Source organism: Protopterus annectens, chromosome 16.part0 (genome assembly GCF_019279795.1).
Source record: "Protopterus annectens isolate FY-2018-M chromosome 16.part0, PAN1.0, whole genome shotgun sequence".
Taxonomy (NCBI): domain Eukaryota; kingdom Metazoa; phylum Chordata; order Ceratodontiformes; family Protopteridae; genus Protopterus; species Protopterus annectens.
This window is the reverse complement of record NC_056750.1, coordinates 171,974,425-171,998,946: the sequence shown is the minus strand read 5'-3', so window position 1 is coordinate 171,998,946 and position 24,522 is coordinate 171,974,425. Positions and strand designations below refer to the sequence as shown.

The 24,522-nt window shown below is 39.3% G+C and overlaps 1 protein-coding gene across 3 annotated transcripts in view; it reads left to right on the top strand.

The window, feature by feature from the left end:
* LOC122790711 (von Willebrand factor A domain-containing protein 5A-like) overlaps positions 1-24,282 on the top strand; it is a 1,391,420-nt gene extending 1,367,138 nt beyond the window's left edge. For all 3 annotated transcript variants that reach the window (XM_044058264.1, XM_044058265.1, XM_044058267.1), the window contains one exon: positions 22,841-24,282. In XM_044058264.1, coding sequence (XP_043914199.1) covers positions 22,841-22,920 — 80 coding nt within the window. In that variant the 3' untranslated portion in view covers positions 22,921-24,282. The remainder of the gene's footprint in view (positions 1-22,840) is intronic.
* The last annotated feature ends 240 nt before the right edge of the window (positions 24,283-24,522 follow it).

Below are 24,522 nucleotides of genomic sequence, written 5' to 3'. Positions count from 1 at the left end.
AAAATGAATCTTTTACCCAGGTTTCTTTGTCTTTAATGCCTCCAGCATAGCTATCAACAATAAATTTATTAAATCCTTTCATTCTTCTATTTCCAAATTCATCTGGGTTCCCAAATCAATCAGAATTAGTTATAGAAAACAGATTTATCCCAAAGATAATGCAGGTCTAGGTCTACCTGACTTCAAACTATATTACAACATCACCAGTTGTAACAGAATAATAACAGTATCTGACTATTACCCAACCTTACATCATTGGTCAACAACCTGGGTAAAACTCCTCTACAGTTATATCAAAACATTTAATTAAAGCTATGCAGGACAAAGGGTTTATATTACCCGGGACTGAGAACCTATCTTTAACTAAAACGCAGGCAGAACTGTTTACTATGCACTCAATGCCGGGTACTAGCCCTGTTGTTCCGTCGACTAGTAATGGTTCACCAGATTGTGTTGGTGGAGGGTTAAACAAAAGTAACATACAGCAAGTTAATCCACCCTCTAACACTGCATTGAACGCTAGAGATGGTACCACTGAAGTTGCAGCTGCTGCAAAGCAAGCTAATATCAACGGATGGTTGGCAGCTCTGGTTTTAAACAACAGAACAGTTACAGGCAACAGCAACAACATGGGCTCTTTGTTCTGAACAAACAGCTTACAGAATTTGAAAAGACTTTGAAGCTGTTTAAATCGCTCCAAATGGATAATGTTTTCCTGGGGAGATCTATCAAGTTGCAACAGATACCCGAAGGCTTAAGGGTTTTTAAGCTGCCGATAGGTTTCGAGGAAGGAAACCAGTTTTTTGAGGACCTGACAAGTCTATTTGATAGAACAGGTATGGATTTAATGAGACTTATCATTCGTAACAACAGTGCTAAACTTGTTACATTAAGGGAACAGCTTGTGATGTTAAACACTAGTATAATTAATTATTTACTTTTTGATTTTAACAAGTTTCGACATGAAAAATTTTAAAAGACATGGACAATTTTGTGAACAAAGGGCTTGAAATTAAAAATAACAAGCTCTTTCGTGATACAAATGATTACACCAACAATAGGTTCATTGGTAGGTACTGGGCTATCTGCCCGAAGGCATATATTAGCCCAGCCACGTTGTGCAGTATTCACCGCCCCTTTGGTTAGTTCCCTAGGCCCTTGATCTAGCAGCTAGTACCCTTGGCCCCTATCTAGTAGAGTTGTTGGTATGATCCCTGGTGTGAACTTTCTATTACCCATCCACTCGTCAAGGTTCCAATTGAAGAGTGATAGTGAGGGGCTCTGTCTTATGTAGATCGGGACCTTGTTCCATAGCAAGGGAAGTCTTTGGGAAAGGAATCTATCCCTCCAGCATGTTCTATTCATTGTTGTGCTGAGGTTTATATCTCTAGAGCGTGTAGCTCGAGTAGATTTGGTTTTGCTCCTGGACATGGCTCTGTATGTTAGACAGAGATCGCCTCTGAGAAGGCAGTATGCCACAGAGAAAAGCCTTAGTTTTTTCAATCGTGCTGCATAGAGCAACTGTTTGAGGCCAGTAATCCTCTTAGTGAGGTACCTCTGTGGTCTCTCCAGCTGCTGGAGATGCCTGGCCAGGTACATTCCAATTGGTGCATTGTACTCAATAATGGGTCTGATGAGGGAAGAGTAGAACAATAGAGCTTATTCACATTTTAAAGCCTTTAAGAATAGAAGGCAATCGGTAGGAAATGATAGAACTACAATTCACAATACACCCTCAATAGAGACGATGAGTGAATCCAATATGACCCATGCCAGGGTTAATAATAGAGTGGAGGAAGAATTTTTTTAGAAGAACAACCACTCAGGCAGTCCGACCAGATTCGCAACCGGTATCAGGGCCAACAACTACAGCAGGGTCACTACGAGAGACCAGGGGGATACCGGTTGAATCAAAGGTACCCAACAACATCTGGTATGACAACACGACACTACAACAGATAGATGCAGAATCTGATTTTGACTTTGCTGGATACCCCAACAATATCGAGGTCAATACACACATGGGAACTTCTACTGGTGGCCCAGGGCAGGGTGATATGGACTTCTCTGCTGAGTTTTTTCTGATTTTACGCATGACAATGACTTAATATGTATGCCATCAGATTTTATTGTTAATGATGACATAGTAGATTATAACACCACGTTAGACATAGATGAAACATGTTTGTTTAAACAATCTTGTCTTGTAATAGAAAATGGTGTTTTTTCTATTTACAGTTATACTGGAAATGATCTTACATCCAGTCATATCACGTTACTAAAGAAAGGGTTTACATTCATCCCTCAATTCAAACATGATGTAGGGAAAATTTTGATCAACTTTAGACTGTATATTAGATTGTTGAATTTAAAAATGTTTTTTTTTGCCAATAACATCAGTCCAAGGATGGATGATGGATTACTGACATTGAAAAGAACAAGTACCTTTATACCCCCACAAAATCCTATGATACATCTTTTTGAAATTTTATGTGAAACACAAATACGTAGATGTGTTAAGAAGGAGATTATAGCACATGACAATTTGACCTCAGCAGAAGGATTCTGTTTAAAGGAATTAACCTCAACTGATAAATATAGGGTTATGAAACCTGACAAAGGTGGTGGGGTAGTGGTTATGTCCAACACAGATTACTTGAGTAAAATGACATTTATGTTAATTGACAACAACACCTATGAAAAGGTTTCTAAATATGAGGTATATAGGGCATACACCAAACTTGATTGGCAGTTACATGAATTTTTGATGGATGGTGTATTAAACAAAGAAGAATAGGATTATCTGATGGTGGAGATACCGACTACACCATCCATCTTTGGTATTCCCAAAATCCACAAAGACGTGAACAATCCACCTTTTAGGCCCATAGTTTCAGCCAAAGGTTCTAAAACAGAGGCAATGGCCTCATATGTGGATTTTCACTGCAAAGGTAGTTTGAGCCAGGTACCTCACATACTCAAAGATTCCTGGCACTGCCTTGATGTTGTGAGACAACATTCACTTGTCATCAATTCCGACACTATTATGGTCACTATATATGTCATTAATTTATTCTCACTTATACCACACGCTTTAGGATTAGAAATGTTTGAAGCTAGTTTATTAAGATTTGGAAATATGCACACTGTCAAACATAAGCTTATAGTGGAACTTACTGAAATGGTTCTAAACAACAATTTAATTTTTCTCGATGGTGAATACTATAAACAGAGTACAGGGGTGGCTATGGTTGCTAGATATGCTCCCATATATGCTAACTTGGTATTAGAATTTTGGGAAACACAGTTCTTTTTCATCTCTGTTTATTGGTCCAAAATAGCATTATATTTGAAATACCTGGACGGTATACTTATTTTTTGGAAAGGGAACAAAGAAGAAATCTAGGAATTTGTGGAGTTTTTGGGTACTACCACCACTTTTTTTAAATTCACTAGCACAATTTATGACAACAGATGTGAATATTTAGATATATTATTCTATATAGAAGGGGATATAATTGATTCTAATATATTCCGAAAGAAGACTTATTCAAATTCATTCCTACACTACAACAGCTGCCATCCCCAGTTTCAAAAAAAGAATTTAGTGAAAGGGCAGATGGTCAGACCGTCTAGAATAGTGAGTGATGACAGATTATTTCAAGATGAAATTGATAAACTTATTAACATGTTTTGTGTTAGGGGTTATCCCCAGGAATTACTGCACAACATTAAATAAGAGGTGATGAACAAAAGAAACCAAATATATAAACCAATTATTAAATTTGAAATAGACAGTGCAACACCAATTAACGAAAAGAGAAATAGAAGGGATGCATTTATAATTCCATTTAATGAAACAGCATCCAAAATTTCCAATATAGTTCATGAGACATGGCTTAGTGTTTTTATGAATAAAGCATAGTTCACTGATATTATTGGTAGTTACCCCAAGATTACATATAGTAGGGGGATGAATTTAAAGCAATTATTAGAGACGAGTAGTAATAATGATATACATAAAATGTAAAAAAATGAGTAAATGTGGTTTATGTAGTACTTGCAAGTTTATAAATGATGGACCTTATGTAGTAGTTCAGAACTATGAGAGAACTATTAGATGTCCTGGGTATTGCAGTTGCAATGCCAAGGTAGCGGTCTACATAGCGACATGTACAAGTTGTTCAACATTTTACATAGGGAAGACCATCAGAAAACTTAAGAATAAAAAAAAAGTGAGTTCACTATATACACATAACCAGAAATGTAAACAGTTTAAGAGATTTATATTTTTTGTAATTGACAGAATAACAAACAACAGTAAAGGGGGGGGGGGTGACGACAAAAATCTATTGGAAGCCAAAGAGTGTTTATGGCAATTGAGATTGAATGCCACCAACCCACCAGGAATCAATGACCATATCTCAGTTGCCAGTATATTAAAACATAAATCTTATTGTATATGATTAGTTAGATATATCTGCTATGTTGTCAGTCTTAAAGTATTACCTATATACACATATTTATTTATTTACCTTTAAATTCATATATATATTTATATATTCACATTTACATTTTTAAGTTTTTAATGTTTTATCAAAATATTAATTGTTCAACTGTGATTGTATACATTTTTAACATATATTTATTTATTTAATACTTATGTGATATTATGAAGAAATTACATATTATACATAATATACATTCATGCATTACATATTACATATACTATATTATATAATTACATTAACTTAAATTATATATTTAGCACTACAATACTATTATAACTAAGTCACTGTGAATGTCTATGATTTGAAGCACAACTATAGCATTTTTACACTTTTATTTTGTTAGATATTCAGAAAGTTATGTTCCTTTAATTCATTCATTTATTTTATTTTATTAATTTAATTGGAGGCATTTATTGGTTGTTGCATCAGGGCATTGTGTTACTTGTTTTGTATATTAGGATGTTTTACTGTATGTTGATTGTACTCTGAAGATGCCCACTGTGGATATGGGTGAAAGCGCTTAGTACGTCTGTGTATTTTACATTTTGGTTTGAATAAATGGGATCCTGCATGACACTGCCTCTACTTGTGATATCAAAACATTTAATTTCAATACCAAAGCCTTCCCCTTCCTTAACAATGAAGGCTTAAAATATCAAAATACACATATATATAAAGCATAAAATAACCATTTTACAAAAGGTTTCAAATCCTTAAATTTATTTAATGCATTCAGTAACCCTACAAACCTATTCACCTTAACTCCAATCTTAAAATGAATAACAAAATTATTGACAAGTAAATATGCCCTCCTTAAGGAGTTAACCATTTCTGATATTTTCCTCTTCAAAAATAAATCTATTACTGAAATGAGAACTCAAATGAACCTCCCCAAAAGCTACACAATCATAAGACAAATTCAAGACCTATGCCACAATATCATAGAGGACACTAACCAGTGGCGGCTGGTGACTTCAAATCACAGGGGGGCTGCAGGAGACGCTGAATGGGCGGGGTCAAAGGAAAGGGGTGTGGTCAACCATAAAGGGGAGGAGCTATGCACAAAACCACAAAAAACTAACTTTAATTAAATACGCTGCCCTGGGTGGCAAACCATCATTATGAAAGTCCAATCAAGACAAAAATAAGTGTAGAAGAATAAAAATATTTCAATGCATTGGCTGCATGACAGCTTACTTAATATCTAGATGGAAACAAAAGGTTGTGAGGCATGAAAAAATAAATTACTTTTTAAATACATTACTGGAATGCCAGTCAAAATCAAGTACAAGAAAAACCAGAAGCACTCAACTCAAACTACTTCTCCTTGCACTGCAGTTCTAATTATAATATATTCAGCTTTATTAAAGTACCAAGCAACATGCTGAAAGTAGAAATCTATGTGATGCCCCACTTGTAAAATGTTTCTTATCCAAAAAGACCTGCTGCCTGACAACGTTTCATGGGGAAAACATGATAAAAGTAAAAATGAAAAGCAAACAAGAAACAAGCTCAAGATACATTGCTTAAAGGATTACTGTACAGGTTATGGACCACACATGATTGGCATTCTGTTTAGTTTACGGGTAAAGCCTGTAGAGATGACTGGAAGTCTCCAACAAGTGTAATGAGCTTTTTAAAATAATGGAATCCTGTCCTTTAATACCCAAGGCTTATACATTATCTAGTCAAGTATTCTCTGCATGGCAACAACAGAAAGGCTTTCAATGTTGGCAATTCTTTAACAGTATGCTTATTAAAGCTTACTTGCATCTTACGATGTCAGACAAGCTTACCTTATGGTCATTAAAGCATTGCTACTTAAACACAGAGCAACAGGCACTTTGAGTAATAAGCATAAATCAACAGTACAAAAATATGACAGAAACCAGACCATTCTGCAAAATCAAGGACAGATGAAAAGCCACTGTAGTACTTATGCAGTGTGTCCTCCCATCCAAGGTAGATACAACTACTCCTTGCCTTGCTTGGACACATCCAGAGTCACTACATGGGGAGTGGGGTGCAACAAGCATGTCACAATTTGAAATCTCTCTGGCTGACTGTGATGGCCCTGACACATTTGTCATACCTCTCAACTTCAAGAGCAAGAAATCTGGACAAAGCCATACACAGAAGTGGGACAAAGGCACAACAAGAAGGACAATTTTTAAATATTGCTCTAATAAACTTAGAAAGATAATAGAATAGGTCTTGCATTAGTATGAATTTTCTGAAGGGTATAAAATCTGAAACTCAAATGTCTGTCATTTTCTAACTTCAGTCTTTAGTGATTTGTCACTAATTTGCCAAAAACACAATTTTATGAAAAATGGACCAAAAATGTGATGCAAAAATATAAAATAGACACACAATACAGCTTCTACCTGTCAAAGAAGGACACTTTAATATTAGTACTGCTACCTTGAGCAGCTGACAAAATAAAAGAATCTACATGCATTTCAAGTAATCTATAACTTTGATTATTACAGTTATTTCTTAATTGTAAACCCTCCATGTTTTCTTCCAAAATTGCTATTTTATGGAGGGATTATTAGGGGAAGAGCAACATTTTGAGCCAAAAATTGGGGACAGTTGAGAGGTTGGCTATGCCTAATTCTATAAAGCAATTTATTTGCATGTACCTCTCAACCTGTTAATGCAGTAAATCTGAACAAGGCCAAATATATTGGGGGCACATATAAACAGTACTAAAATTGCTCTTGTATAAATTGAGACAGTTGATAGAACGGCTCTTACTTTAACATGCATTTTTATGAAGGTTATGAAGTCTGAAACTTATTATTTAGTGACTTCTGGCAAATCATTTAGGAATTAAAACTACAAATTTTATGAACAACAAACCAAAAATAAGAAGCAAAAATCTATTCATTCTTTGAAAATCTGGACAGTTGGGAGGTATAGTTCAGCTGGGCCTGTCTGAGTTTGCTGCCCTTCCCCTGACAAAATAATGGTTGAACTGGAGCCTCTGCAGCCATTCCAATTAACCATTACTTGGCTATTTCACTCCATTTACCATAAACACTAATGTGCATACTGCTTTACTTCAATGATTGGACTTCATTTGAAAGTTTTATTTTGTATTTTACAGCACAAACATTAAGTAATCTGTTAAACAAAGCAATGCAGTCTCACAATGAAAACTTAGCATTAAAACTTCTCTGCCCTTGAAACTCACATTCATTGAAACAGCATTGAAACTCACATTCAAAGAAAATACATTTTGTCAGTGGCAGATAAAGATTAATTTTGGGCTGTTTTCGAATCATAGGCCCCTTGCATATGAAACATACATGTGCTCTTTGATACACCTTCCTCATTGTACTAAAATTATATTCCTTGTACAATACAGTACACTTGTTAGAGGGTGTTTTAAATTTGTTTTGAACATTTTTCCAGTAAGCAATGAAACAAAACATATGCACCCATAATGGCAAAACTGCCCAGTTGAGAACATTTATCATAAAAAAGTCTACTCAGACTTCCACAGTCCACCATTATTAGTAAATATACACAATTCTACAGTCCACCATTATTAGTAAATATGCACAATTCCACAGTCCACCATTATTAGTAAATATGCACAATTCTACAGTCCACCATTATCAGTAAATATGCACAATTCTACAGTGCACCTTTATCAGTAAATATGCACAATTCTACAGTCCATATTCAGTGAATTCAGTTCTTGCCATAGCTGTCAACCTTAGCACAAAAACCTGGACGAAGCCAATAATGGGGGAATACAGTCCCAAAAATAGGGACAAATTTAAAATATTCATCTTATAAACTTAGAAAATTGCTAGAAAAAAAGGTTGTGCTACTATGTATTCTGAAGAACATGAAGTTTGAAATTCAAATGCCGGTCAATTCTACTGCGGACAGAACAAAAACAATTTTCAGCAGAGACGCAGGGATTAATACTGCAGACACGTCTTTGTAAAATGGCAGGGCATCAGAGCAAATCCACACAAACACAGGCAGGAGATGCAGACTCCAAACAGAAGCCACCCCAACCAAGAATCAAACCAGAAAACCTATAGCTGTGACTGAGGCAACAATACTACCACCGCACCATCAATTATGCAAGGAATTAAACATTCAGAAACCTGAAGTCTGAAATTCAAATGCCTGTCAATTTTACTGCGGACAGAACAAAACCAATTTTCAGCAGGGATTAAAACTGCAGACACGTCTTTGTAAAATGGCAGGGCACCAGAGCAAATCCACACAAACACATGGAGGAGATGCAGACTCCACACAGAAGCCACCCCAACCAAGAATCAAACCAGAAAACCTATAGCTGTGAGGCAACAATACTACCACTGCACCATCAAATCTGCAAGGAATTAAACATTCAGAAACCTGAAGTCTGAAATTCAAATGCCTGTCAATTTTACTGCGGACAGAACAAAAACAATTTTCAGCAGAGATGCAGGGATTAATACTGCAGACACGTCTTTGCAAAATGGCAGGGCACCAGAGCAAATCCACACAAATACAGGGAGGAGATGCAGACAGAAGCCACCCCAACCAAGAATCAAACCAGAAAACCTATAGTTGTGAGGTAACAATACTATCACTGCACCATCAATTATACAAGGAATTAAACATTCAGAAACCTGAAGTCTGAAATTCAAATGCCTGTCAATTTTACTGCGGACAGAACAAAACAATTTTCAGCAGAGACGAGGGATTAAAACTGCAGACACATCTTTGTAAAATGGCAGGGCACCAGAGCAAATCCACACAAACACAGGCAGGAGATGCAGACTCCAAACAGAAGCCACCCCAACCAAGAATCAAACCAGAAAACCTATAGCTGTGAGGCAACAATACTACCACCGCACCATCAATTATGCAAGGAATTAAACATTCAGAAACCTGAAGTCTGAAATTCAAATGCCTGTCAATTTTACTGCGGACAGAACAAAACCAATTTTCAGCAGGGATTAAAACTGCAGACACGTCTTTGTAAAATGGCAGGGCACCAGAGCAAATCCACACAAACACATGGAGGAGATGCAGACTCCACACAGAAGCCACCCCAACCAAGAATCAAACCAGAAAACCTATAGCTGTGAGGCAACAATACTACCACTGCACCATCAAATCTGCAAGGAATTAAACATTCAGAAACCTGAAGTCTGAAATTCAAATGCCTGTCAATTTTACTGCGGACAGAACAAAAACAATTTTCAGCAGAGATGCAGGGATTAATACTGCAGACACGTCTTTGTAAAATGGCAGGGCACCAGAGCAAATCCACACAAATACAGGGAGGAGATGCAGACAGAAGCCACCCCAACCAAGAATCAAACCAGAAAACCTATAGTTGTGAGGTAACAATACTATCACTGCACCATCAATTATACAAGGAGTTAAACATTCAGAAACCTGAAGTCTGAAATTCAAATGCCTGTCAAATTTACTGCGGACAGAACAAAACAATTTTCAGCAGAGACGAGGGATTAAAACTGCAGACACATCTTTGTAAAATGGCAGGGCACCAGAGCAAATCCACACAAACACAGGCAGGAGATGCAGACTCCAAACAGAAGCCACCCCAACCAAGAATCAAACCAGAAAACCTATAGCTGTGAGGCAACAATACTACCACCGCACCATCAATTATGCAAGGAATTAAACATTCAGAAACCTGAAGTCTGAAATTCAAATGCCTGTCAATTTTACTGCGGACAGAACAAAACCAATTTTCAGCAGGGATTACAACTGCAGACACGTCTTTGTAAAATGGCAGGGCACCAGAGCAAATCCACACAAACACATGGAGGAGATGCAGACTCCACACAGAAGCCACCCCAACCAAGAATCAAACCAGAAAACCTATAGCTGTGAGGCAACAATACTACCACTGCACCATCAAATACGCAAGGAATTAAACATTCAGAAACCCTTAAGTCTGAAATTCAAATGCCTATCAATTTTATTTAACATTTTTTAATCAGGACAGTCTGACTTGGAACAAATAAACAAATTTTCAGCAGAGGCCCAGGAAGATATAATGCAGACATGTCTTTGTAACATGGGAGGGCACAAAAGCAAACCCACACAAACACAGGGAGAAGATACAGACCCCACAAAGAAGGAACCCCAGCCAAGAATCAAACCCAAGAACCTGCAGCTGTGAGGCAACAATGCTACTACTACACCATCAAATATCAAGCATTGCAACATTTACAAACCACAGATATTATGAGGAACAGATCAGATCGAATATGAGGTAAAAATCTGAATTTTTTTTACAAATGGTGGTGGGTAGGGAACTCAAGTCTTTAACACCTGCATACAGGGTACAGGGTTCAAGCCTGAGGCATTCCCTACCACACCACCATAAGCACCTGGGGCATTTTCACACACACACACACACACACACACACACACACACACACACACACACACACACACACACACACCAGTAAAGCACAAGCACCACACAAATAAAAAGAAAAAGCACAAACTCAAGAAAAATAAACATTGTAAATTGAAAGGCACCTTACCTGAATGAATACATCCAGAGTTAACGTACATACATCCTTCCCGCGCAATACTGAAGACCCGCGAGATCCACATGCTCCTTCCCGACGCCGACGAGATCCCTAAGGCACTGTCCCGAGTCCCTGCTGCTCCTCTTGCAGTCCGGACGCGTCCCATAATCCTGGCGGGTCTGTGCACTGTAAAAGTGCACAGACGCTCCTTGTGTCCCCCTATGGGGACGGCCGGGCTGCCTTGAGCATGCGCCTAGACCGATAAGCCGGGACTCGGTCTATGCGCATGCGCGAAGTCCGCGAATTTTAAAAAAATATTTTTTTTTATTTTTCATTTTTTTTTCTTTCTTTTTTTCTTTTTGAGGGGGCTGCAGTCCGGCAGCCCTATGCCACGAGCCGCCCCTGACACTAACATAACTAGTATAGGCATTAAAACTTGTGAAACTATACGGAGCTTTCTATCATTTAATAGAAAAATGATATCTAATTCTTACAAACTTATTCTGTCAGTTAAAACTCAAAAAGAAGTAATCTTCTCCAAATACTGGAAAGACTCAGATCCATCAATCTTTTCTAACCAAATCTCCCAAGCTATTTATCTAACCTCAAAACTTACTCCCCTTAAAAAACTTAAATACACGCAACTCATATTTCATAACACTTACCTCGCTCCAACCACACTAAATAAAGTCTGTCCCACAACCTCCCCTTTCTGCCCTTATTGTGACAATCACAAGGCTGATCTTTTTCACATTTGTGGAGCTGCAAGTGCTCCTACAAACTCTGGTGCTCATTAAGAGTTCAACTGGAAAAGATGGGCTATGAAAAAACAACTCTAGCTTGGAAATTTGCTCTCTTACATATCCCCCCCCACTGATTTATCTAAGCTGCAGATGTGTATTAATATCACTTTTTGCCCTTCTCAAATACTATCTTACACTCATCTGGAAAGATAGAGCCTCACTTACATGAAATAGATTCAAATACCTATCTACCAAACACTTACTTACCCATAAATATGTAACCTTCACCTAAATATTCCGCCCCCACTTCATTGAATTTTGAAACACTCTATTTGATTATATTCTAGTTTGAAACCATTAACCCTTCTTCAAAGTTGTACATATGGCATATTTGTACATAGCTTGTTGTTATGATGTTATATGTACTCTCTATTGTATTATTGCAAGTGCACCACTCTTATGGAGTTGTTGTTTGGGGTCTATATCAGCATTTTGAATGCTGAAAATGCCGAATACAATTTAATTGAACTGAAATGTTCGAAATCTCAGAAGAGCGAACTGACGGAACATCGGTTTCTTTCCCAGGGAAAGAAATCGATGTTCTGTGCAAAAAAATATTTTTCAATACTTTAAACACTGACAAAAGTGGGGGTTTTGCCCCCTTACACCCCTACTTAAATATACCAACTCCGAGACCACAACACAGTGGAGGAAATAGCAAACTCCGATGACAGCCCACCAATTTCTTTCCCTGGGAAAGAAATCGATGTTCCGCCAGTTCGCTCTTCTGAGATTTTGAATATTTCAGTTCAATTAAATTAAATTTGGCATTTTCAACATTCGAAATGCTGATAGGAACCCGTTGTTTGTACTGGTTATATATTGAAATTGAATTTGAAATAGAGATTTTTCAAAAAAAAAAAAGTGGCTACGTCAGTCTGACAGTCTGACCCTCCCCTCCCCCCAACAAAATACTGAAAACATCATCACATTACTTGAGAGAATTATGTGCTATTTGAATTTCTTCCAGAAATAAAGAAATTGGTAGAGAAACAAACAGGATTTTTATTTACATGATGTCCTTCAAGGATGCATCTGCAGTCCTTACATATGGGTTGTCCTGCCTCAGGCAGCCCTTCGGTCGGCCGGATTCCAAAGTCTGGGTCCGGCGTCGGCTGTTGTCGCCCCTTTCCCGACGTCAGAGCGCCTGGGATATAAAAACGACAGCCGACGCCATCTTCCTCAGTCTTTCTTGCTGCGCGGTGCCCGAAGCAGAAGCAGTTTGCAAGTGCCGGTCGGCCAGCTCCTGTAATTTCAGCTAACCGAAGACTTCAAAAAGCTAAGTACCTCGTTGGGGACTCTTTCTTGCCTCAGCCGATGTCAGATCAAACGGTTAAAGTTAATAATTGTTTAACTTGTGGGAAACAAATACCTCATAAGGATTTCCACTCTTACTGCCTCCCCTGCCTAGGCCCAAACCACGACGTCTCGGCCTGTGCAGCCTGTGCTTCCTTCAATAGACGCACTCTTAGGCGTCTGGTGGAGTTTGCAGAGGAATTTTTTGGGGATAGTTACTGTTACAATATGCCGTCGGAGCTTCCGACGACTCATTTACCCAAAAAACGCAAGGACAAGGACCGACACACGTGGACCGTGGTTTCAGCCGAAACCACGCCTAGGCCTACCGCGAGTGCCTCGGTCTCTGCAGAAACCGAATCCTTGGTGCTTCCGACCGACGAAACCGCACAACCGACAACCTCTGTCCCGGAGGCCTCCTCTGAGTCGGTCATAGAATTCCTCTCTGAAACCGGTGCTCTGGAAACATCCGACACCATTTCTCTGGATAAAACTACTCCAGCATGTGGGGCAGCCAGGCCTCCTGTATCCATGTCCATAAAGGCATTCACACGTGCTAAAGCTGCTAAACAGCCAGAATCTCTCCCTCCCAAGGCTATTCCTCAGGGATCCACTACCGGTTCACAGATTTTGAGTTTAGCTGAGGACCTTATTTCCTTAATTAGGGGCTCTCAGCCGCATCCGAACAGGGGCTCTCAACCTCCTCTAGACAAAAGGCCCAGGGTTGAGCACACAGATCCCCAGTCTTCTGATGAGGCCTCAGATGACTCTGCCCTATCAGACTACCAGGAGGAGGTCTTTATGGCCTATGAGGATTCTGATGCAGAGGAATCTATTCCCTCGACCTCCCCTCCTGAAGAGTTGTCCTTTGGGGAGACCCTTCACTCCATGAGAGAGCATTTCAAATGGCAGGGCCAGGAATTCTCTGATTCCAGGAAGAGGTTAAGGACCTTTTTGCATTTAACTCAGCATAGACCCTTGGCTATTCCTCCTGTTTTAAATGTCATTGATGATGTGAACTCTGAGTCTAGCATTTCCCCTGACTCCCTTCCTCCGGCTCCTGTCAAACCTGACAGGTACTACAGGGTCCCGGACTTGCATCATTTCCTTTACAAGGGCCACTCTGCTGACCCAGAAACTATTTCCCAGGGCCCTAAAGGGGTTGCATCTGCCACTACTAAAAATCCACTCCCCTCTGAAAGGGAGTCCAGGGCTTTAGAGAGATGGGGTAAAAAAGTGTATACTTCTTCCACTCTTTCTATGAGGGCATTAAATTGTCAATTCCATATGATACAGTACCAAGAGTATTTGTTAGATGAATTGCATAAAAAACGGTCTTCACCTGAACCCCTAGATCGCAAGGCACTTCAGGATCTGGTACATAACTCCCAGCAGGTTAACAACCATTTCTTGCAGTGTGGTTATGATGCATTGGAAGCTTCATGTAGGTCAGCAATGACAGGTGCAGTCATACGTAGACATGCTTGGCTGAAGGAACAAACTCTGTCAGATCATGTTAAAGCAAAGCTTCTAGATGCTCCGCTGGAAAAGCAAAAGTTATTTGGCTCCACGGCTCAAGAGGTCTTAAAGAAATTTGAGGAAAAGGCTAAATCAGTACAAACAGTCAAAGATTTTCTCCAGGTCCAACCACCAAGATTCAGCAGAAATTGGTCTTCTAAGAATTGGTCCTTTCCGGACACAGGCAGATCTCAAAGAGGCAGAAACAGGCGTGCAGAGGTAGAGGGCAAGCTCGAGGCTCCTACAGAGGACGTCAATGGCAGCCTCCTAACCAGAGAGGTACTGCAGGGCCTACAACTACTACACAAGGACCATCTCAATGACTTGACCTTGACCCCGCCAACCAGGGCTCAATTGGAAGCACCTTTGGGTGGAAAGCTGTCTTTATTCTCAAAAAAATTGGCACACTATTACAAAGGACAAATGGATACTGCAAATAATAGACAAAGGATACAGATTCCATTTTCATACATTACCAAAAAAGACAAGGCATGCCAAACCTACCACCAAACCAAAAGGCAGAGGCTTTCAAGCAAATTTCCAAACTACTACAAATGAAAGCAATAGAAAGGGTTCCTCTCGCAGAACAAGGCCAAGGATTTTATTCCAGACTATTCCTTGTTCCAAGAAAAGAAAAGCAATGGAGGCCTATTCTGGACTTGTCCGCACTGAATACTTACCTCATTGTGCCAAAATTCAAAATGCTGACCTTAAAGCAACTCCTTCCCATGCTGGGCAAGGGGTCCTGGCTGGTAACTCTAGACCTCAAGGAGGCATACCTGCATGTCCCTATCAGACAAAGTTGCAGAAGACACCTCAGATTTCTTGCAGGTTCAGAGCATTATCAATTCTCAGCATTGCATTTTGGCTTATCTACTGCGCCCAGAGTATTCACGAAATGCCTGGCATCAGTAATTGCACATTGCAGACTTCAGGGGATTCAAATATACCCATACCTGGACGACTGCCTCATACAAGCGGACAGCCAGCTAACACTGGTAAAACACTTAAACTATGCCATCCGACTACTACAGGCCTTGGGATACACAGTCAACATTCAGAAATCAAGACTTGTTCCATCCCAACGAATAATTTTCCTGGGTGCAAAACTGGATACAAACACCCAAATGGCTTTTCTCACAGAAGAAAAACAAGCACAATTACTGGATTATTTCAGATATCTGACAACACAAACCCAGCTTACTGCAAGGAAAATCCTGCAGGCCCTGGGTTTCATGGCATCCTGCATTCTTCTGATTCCACTAGCAAGGCTGCATATGAGGAAGCTACAATGGTACCTAAGGAGTCTATCGTCTCAGCACAGTCACAGCCTAGAAACTTTGATCCCCCTCATTCCATGCCTTCAAAAGGAATTCCTGTGGTGGGCAAAAGCAAGCCAGTCAAACAAGGGCCTGCCTTTCAGCAAGCCACATACCAGCCAAACCGTTACAACGGACGCCTCAGACCATGGATGGGGAGCACACATGGAGGGCAGATGCATTCAAGGACAATGGACACAAAAAGAATTGCATCTGCACATCAACCAAAAGGAAATGCTGGCAGTGATACATTCCATCGTGGCCTTCAAGCACTTCCTGCACCAAGGTCACCTGTTAATAAAGACAGACAATACCACAGTTATGTGGTACATAAACAAGCAAGGAGGTACCCATTCATACCCTCTTTGCAGGCTGGCAATGAATCTGTGGGAACTTTCCCTAAAACTCAATATAGAGCTGCATTCCCAGTTCGTACCAGGAAAAGACAATGTACTGACAGACAGCCTGAGCAGAAACATCATGGATCCACACGAATGGATGTTACACCCAGATATTTTTCTCCAGATAACACAATCATGGGGAAGGCCGGACATAGATTTATTTGCCTCCCACCACAACCATCAACTGAGGAAATTCTGCACAAGGACATACCATCCTCAAGCATGGAAAGTGGATGCCCTCTCCTTCAGCTGGAATACTCTAACAGTATATGCATTCCTACCGCTGCCATTAATGACCAAGGTCTTACTGAAGATCAGGACAGAGCAACCAAAAGTAATCCTGATAGCTCCGGATTGGCCAAGACAACACTGGTACCCACTGTTAAGGAGCATGTCACGCACGAAACCTTGGCCTCTACCACAATGGCCACTTCTACTGACACAACACAATTACAAGACTCTGCACTCCAGCCTCAAAACCTTACAGCTGACAGCCTGGAAAATACCTTGACTCCTCGCCAGGATAAACTATCCAAGAGGGTACAGGATATCATCATGGAAGCCCGGCGGCCTTCCACAAGAAAAGCATATTCAGCAAAATGGAAAAGATTTCGTACCTGGAACACCACAAAGGGCCAAGATCCGACAGTCATGAGCATTCCACATATTTTGGAATACTTGGCTGAAATGCTCCATAATGGCCTTTCTTATTCCTCCATAAAGATTCATGCTTCAGCAATTTCAGCAGAGTACAACACTGATCCACCTGTATTCTCTCATCCTCTACTAAGGCAGTTTCTAAGAGGGATAAAAAACATCAACCCTCCAAGGAAACCACCAGTGCCTACATGGGACCTTAACTTCATGTTGGAAAAATTAACTCTTCCTCCCTTTGAACCAGCAGCATCTTCAGAACTACAATTCCTATCTTGGAAGACTGCCTTCCTTCTGGCCATAACCTCAGCAAGAAGAGTATCTGAATTACAGGCCCTCATGGCAGTACAGCCATTTCTCATTTTTCATCAGGACAGAGTCTCTTTGCGAACCAATCCTTCTTTCATGCCAAAGGTGGTATCCAGGGTTTCACTGAACCAAGTTATTCACCTGCCGACCTTCTTTCCAAATCCACAAAATAAAGGAGAGAAACTTCTGCATACTTTGGACATCCACAGACAGTTGCGCTACTACTTGGACAGAACTAAGACTTACAGAAAAACTGACCAACTCTTTGTAGCATATGCTGCTGGTGTACAAGGAAAAGCAATTTCCAAACAGACAATTTCAAAATGGATAGGAAATTGCATTCGGTTCTGTTACTCCTTTCATGGAAAAGCTGTGCCAGCTAACATAAGGCCTCATTCCACCAGAGCAACAGCCACCTCCACAGCCTTCTTAAGAGGGGTGGCTACAAAGGACATTTTAGAAGCTGCTACATGGAGCTCTGTGCATACATTTTCCAAGCATTACAACTTGCCCTTATATTCCAGATCCAGAGCAGGCTTTGCTAGTGCAGTCCTGCAGGGCATATTAGCTACACCATCCTTTTCTTAGGACCTACCTCCCCCAGCTTAGCTGTGGTATTCTACCCATATGTAAGGACTGCAGATGCATCCTTGAAGGACATAGTACAGTTTTGTACCTACCATAAATGTAGATGTCCGATAGGTATGCATCTGCAGTCAGGTTTTCCCTCCCTCCTACCCCTCTGTGTTATACTATGGGTACATATCCCTCTTTTTAGCTATCTGGGGTTATCTTTTATGGTGTATTTGTTTTTTATTACTGTGCATGTTTGGAATTGTTTCTTCTCTCCAAATTTAGCCTTACTTAGAGGGCAACTGGCATCTGGGGCAAGAAAAACTGAGGAAGATGGCGTCGGCTGTCGCTTTTATATCCCAGGCGCTCTGACGTCAGGAAAGGGGCGACAACAGCCGACGCCGGACCCAGACTTTGGAATCCGGCCGACCGAAGGGCTGCCTGAGGCAGGACAACCCATATGTAAGGACTGCAGATGCATACCTATCGGACATCTACATTTATGGTAGGTACAAAACTGTACTTTTTGTTTTAATTGTGGAAAAAAGGGTGCATATTGCCAGATAAAATAATAGTGATAGTAAATCTGATGTAATTATGCAAACAGCCAGAGAAGAAGCAGTTCACCAGGAGGCCATGGAATGTGACAAAGTTGCGGTTAGGTTATTTGAAACAGTATCCTGTTATTGTGCCACTTCTAAACTAGTTAAATGTGCCACAGAGGTAGAAGGGAAATGCAGGATGTTATTAGGTTCTGGCTGTACAATTACACTCATAAAGGGGCAATACATTTATAGACAAAAAGCTGGCTCAAAAAAAATCAACAGTTACTTTCACAGACAGGGAGAAAAGCTATTACCATTTTTCTCAGGTTGAAATTCAAGCAAATTTTCCACTCAGTAGCTGCAGTTCTATATATTACCCATGACCTGATAACTGGGAAAGATTTTCCATTTTTTAAAAATATATAGAGGCATTAGGAAAAATAAGAACACCATGGAGCAGTTGCCTTCCCACTTTAAGGAGACTATACTCGTACAGTTACCCACTACCCTTCAGCCCCCAGAGTTGGGTGACTTACCCAAGCCTTTTATTATGCAGAAGATAAAGGGTTATAAGAAACCCAAAATAACAGCTAGAAGTCCTGGGGGAAACAAAGACATAGCTAAGTATATGGGGTGAGCTTTCCTGGTTATTATAATTCCTGTAGTATACTCTGTACAACAGAAAGTCCATGATGAGGGGCCAGAACCCCCCCAAAAGAAGTAGTATAGCTCAACTCCCTGAGAAATCAGAGAATAACCTAACTAATAAGGAAGTCCCAAGGAAAGGAGGAATAACACCTCAAAAAGGGACAGGGACCCTGGACATAGAGGGTACAGGAAAAGATCCTACAGGCCATTGGTGTGTACTACCCTTTCTGGGGGAGTAGTGGGATGCTTAGATCTGAATAGTGTACCTGTCTTGGCAAGGGAGGAGGCAGAATCCGGTACTTCAAGGGGAACCCAAAATGAAAATGATCCCAGGCTGACCAATCTCCAAGTAAGCTGAGCTTCAAGAAAGCACAGTGGTAGGATGATATTTTTAACCAAGCCATTGTGAATATATCCAGGACAGCGTTAGAATAATACACATTATAGACCCCTGCATCTTACCCATATTTTAAAATGTAGAATGAAAACTCCATTCTTGAGGTCAGTTCCCTCACTATTAGAGATAAAGTGGGTCATATAAAGGGTAAATACAATTGCCTATCAAGAGGAATAATTTTTCCTGAAATATGCCAACAGTGCAGTAGTTATTACATTGATAAATTGGAGCACAAGATAAAAGATCATATTTACGAAAATACTTATGAAGTAAGGAAGGAGAAGACCACTAATGCCCTGTTCAGACATATAAAGGTGAATCCCACATACCAGTTTCATTTTACTGTTATTGAAAAAATTAAGCAGCAACCAAGAGGCAGCCCATGGAAATTACAAATAGAAGAAGAAGAATTGTGGTAGCAAATGCTTATAAATGCATCAGTCTCTCTGGGACCTAATGACACATTGTCGATTAAGTGTTTATTAAAATATAAATTATACAAGAGATAATAGTTGTTAGGTATTTTATTATCTTCATTGTTTTGTAGCATTCTCACTTTAATTATTTATTGTTATAGGGTGAGTCATGTGATTTGCTTTAGCATATTTAAGGCGCGGATTTCAAGGTTGTTTTATTTAATGAAGTCTGTGTAATACTTCAGACAAAAGTGTTTATCAATTTAATTTGAATAAACCTTTGATGTGTTTCTAGCATTGTGACCAGTATCTGTTTGGATCTTTCGTTTTTGCTCCTTGCTTCTTCCTGTTCATGAAACTGCAGAATGACCTGCTGCATATGGTAGCAAAAGAAGGGGAAGAGGTTATGCATCAGCTATTAGTTTCAAGACCAATTTGTAACATAGTAATGAAACTGGCATGCAATCAGATGTTTGCTGTTTCAGCAATTACAGGGTTCCTGCAAGGGTCTATTGGTCAGGTGTCTTGAAAGGAATTGAGAAAATTATAATGGCTGTCCAGAGGGTCAAAAAACAACACCAACCTCAGTTTCTGAAACTCCCTTATACCGATGCATATAATTGAAGTTCCTTTGAAACACATTCCTATGGACATTGTTGGGCTGTTAGGGAGGTTAAGCAGTGGGTTCAAATACGTATAAGTAGTTTTAGATTATGCTACAGAATTCCCAGATACAGTTCCTCTTAGAAAAGCTAACTCAAAAGCCATAGTGAAGGAACTTATGCTCAAGGTTTAGTGTACTAAAGAAAACACTTGTAGATTAAGGTACTCACTTTGTCTAAGGTTATGTTTCATCTCTGTTAATGTTTCAAAGTGAAGCAGATAAAACCTCCATCTAGCACCAGACTGATAGTTTTGTAGAATGCTATACTAGACCTTTACAATCAATGTTATGGAGACTCGTAGTAAAAGACAGAATGAACTGAGAACATCTCTTACCATACTGAATGTTTGCTATTTGAGAGGTATCCCAGGCCTCTGCAGGGTTTATCTTCAGTGAACCCTTCTGTGGAAGGCATCCTTTGAATGCTGTTTGATATAGCCAAAGAGCCATGGGGGAGGAAAAATGCCTTTTAAGAGGGTTTCAGAGCATTGCATCAATCTACAAGATAGACCAAGTGTGAAAAATGACAGTGATGCATGAACATATGGAGAGGGCACAAACCATTTAGCAGGGAGTATATAATAAGAATGCCCATAACTGAGAATTCCAGGTAGGGCCCAAGGTATAGTGCTGATCACTGTAGCAAAGAATAATTTCCTGGCTAAATGTCAGGAACCTACTATGTACTTGAGAGAATGAGGTAAACTACAAAGTTAAGCAAATAGGGAAGAGGGGGACTCAACAGACATACTATGTAGATGTCTTAACACCTTGGGGGGTATATACAACATTGTATTATGAATATAACAATAGAGATTAGGGACTGTGAGAAAAAGTAAAGGCAGGCGACCATAACTGACGTAATATTGGATGACGTTGTAGAAACCCCAAAAGCACAAAATACAGGAACTTTTCATTATTCTCACTGCTGCAGTAGCGTTTAGCTATTTGGGTTGTGTTCTGCCCTGGTTACAGGACACAACAACCATCCAGTTTTCAAAAAGTGTTATTTTATCATTGTAAAATTTAATTAGAATGTTGTCCTAATCAAAAAAACAGATATTCCATGATAGTCAGAGAGAGAGAGAGTAACTTACCATTACGTGGGCTGTGGGATCTTTATGCTGCTACTTGTTATGCAGGTAGTTTACCTTGATTACAAGGCACACCCTGCTGCAATGCTTACTTCAACAGAAAAAGGCAACACCAAGCCTTGCTGGTGGGCCTTGGCATTACAGCTGTTCCATTACAGGATTTAACACTCTCCCAGTGTTCACCATCGCAATGCAGAAAATCTTTCACGCAATGCAGAAAATCTTTCAAGGGCCCATAATCCTTCCATGGGGTTTAAAGCCTGTGGGTTCAAGCTGGAGAGCATCATCTGTCACTCAGTGCCATGGCTGTCAGTGGTACATGCCAAAGATTGGAATATGGCAGGCATAATGTGCTATATTTATGTGTAGCAGGTGTATAAGATGTGAATCTGTGCTGCAGAGTCCAAGACATGGTGCCATTAAGGGGAATGCCTGAGAGTTTTCCAGATGTACGTTTGCACCATTTAGGGTAAAAGTAGAGAGAAAAGCAATTTGGAAGGTCCACTGGAATCTGGGCTGTACCTGTATGACAGAGAAACAAACGGAGACCAGATTGTCGCCCCTTGAGACATCAGAACAGAGACCAGTATACCATTGAAAGTTCTGGTAATAGAAATCATGTGTAAAGACTTAAAGCAAAGTTTGTTTTGTGAGAAACATTTTATAGGTTCATAGGTGTGTACTAGGTTAATGACCACTGGGGCCTTTATAAGCCTAGCTATGCATCCCTGAAAGGGGAGAATCAAGCCCTGTACCTCGTGACTGTAATGTACACACCTTAACCATTAAGCCAGTCCGCAACCCCAAGAGACATTTTATTGTCAGCAAAAAATTTCTGTTATTACTTTAAACATCAGAGTTCTGTGTGATAATTGCCTGAACTAAAAGCAGTGACTGCTTATTGATGATGTCAGCCTAAAGTGTATATTTTGGACAATAGAAGTGCTTGTTTTGCAAAAAGCTATATGTGTCTGCTGCTTAAATTCTAGAATGTATGAGATGTAATGTGTTGTACGCTTTTGTTCAAGTATTCCCAGGTTGTGGCAGAAAAGTGTTCCTATGGATTAGTATACTTACAGTAATTTGGTTCTAATAATGTATATACTCAGTACACAACAGCATTTAATTCCTTCTGTATTTTTTTATTCCTGTTTATATCAAGGTTCCAACCTAAGGGAATGTAGTAAGGCAGCTAGCGATCTGCTGAAAACTCCCTTCAAACCAGAGATTTTTGGTCTCTAATGAAATGAAGCAAGACAGTAAAACTGAACTGCATCAGATAATACTGAACTAATTGTCTTAAAACAAAGATTGTAACTGATATTAGCTGAATTTTCCTTATGCCTTTTCTTAAACATTTATATCTACATATCTGCTATGCAAACATGAAAAGAAATAAAGGTTTTCTATATATTTAGAAAGTTTTAACTTTGCATATAGCTGCTTGTTTGTGAGACTGCAAAGTACAGAATATATTCATAGTGTAAGCTTCTCAGATTATAATGCACCAAAATGGCTATAGGTGCCAACTGTGTGAGCATAGTGTCTTTAGAAAAATTGAACGACTGTTTATTAATGTAGCTCCTGAACATTCCTAAAGGTGAAGGTTTTATGATCTACAATAAAGTAAAAGTGTCATCCGCCTGTATGTTCTATAAAGCTTCTAACATTTTTTTATATTACAAAAGTACAGTTTGTTTTATATTTTCTTTATAAAACTAAATGTTAAAATGGTTAATGTTCATACTTTTGTCAGTACAAACTGAGCAAAACTTTGCTTTTATTAATTAAAGATAAGGGTTTTCTGCCTATTGTTGGTTTAGTTATGTTCACTCATTATTTATTTACGCAAAAGGAGAGAAATTATGAATTGTAAAAGCCATGTGTGTGATATTCTTCAACCGTCACTGGATGCTTCTTGGAATAATACTGTCTGTATTATAAAAAAACTTTTTTCATCTCAACCAGAATTACATAATCCTAACAGTAATATAAGTAGCCCTAATTGTGAGGGAATGAGGAAAAAGTTACAGTTGTATAATTTTGTAATGTCTAATGAAAAATTAGGTTGTATGGTACAAACTGTATTGTCTCAGTAAGTGATACTCTGTTGCCATATACAGAGTATCATATAAATATGTTACTGTGTTCCTATACAAGTACTGTGCAGTGTGATCGGTGTTTCTGCTTTCACACTTATCATTCTCTACGTTCGTTGTTTACTTTTCTATTTACTTACAGAGATAAAGTGAACCATAACAATGTACAAAATATTTTTCAATTAATGTTTAATGTTTTGCATACTATTTTGTGACACACAACTCATTCAGTTTAGCTGCTTGTTAGTACACAAAATGATAATGCTGAAGGAGAAATAGTCTGGCAAAAGTTGAATAGAAATTGAGGAACTGAATATTCAAGATGCTTTTAAAAAGGAATTCTCACCAAATACAGAAGTGGTGAGACTATGAACAGTCCAGATTGTGTTAAACAAGTAAAGCTTTCTTTGGTTGTATAATGTTTGCATTTTATAGCAGATGATAATTCTGTGTGCAGATTATCTAATTTCCCAATAGTATGATAAATAAAACTTCATTCTGCTTATTATAAAGTTTGGAAGAAGAACTCATTGACTTTCAAGGAGAGACACCAAACATCCATTCATTTATTTGCCACTTATCTGCTTAATTTTATCCAGGGATGAGGAGGAGCTGGAGCCTTTACTTGGATGCACTGCATCCAAGACAAAGGAACCAATTCCTCATTGACCACTAACTCATAGCAAGAAGCACACACTGACTCACTTTCACATAGTGCGTGCACACACACACACACACACACACA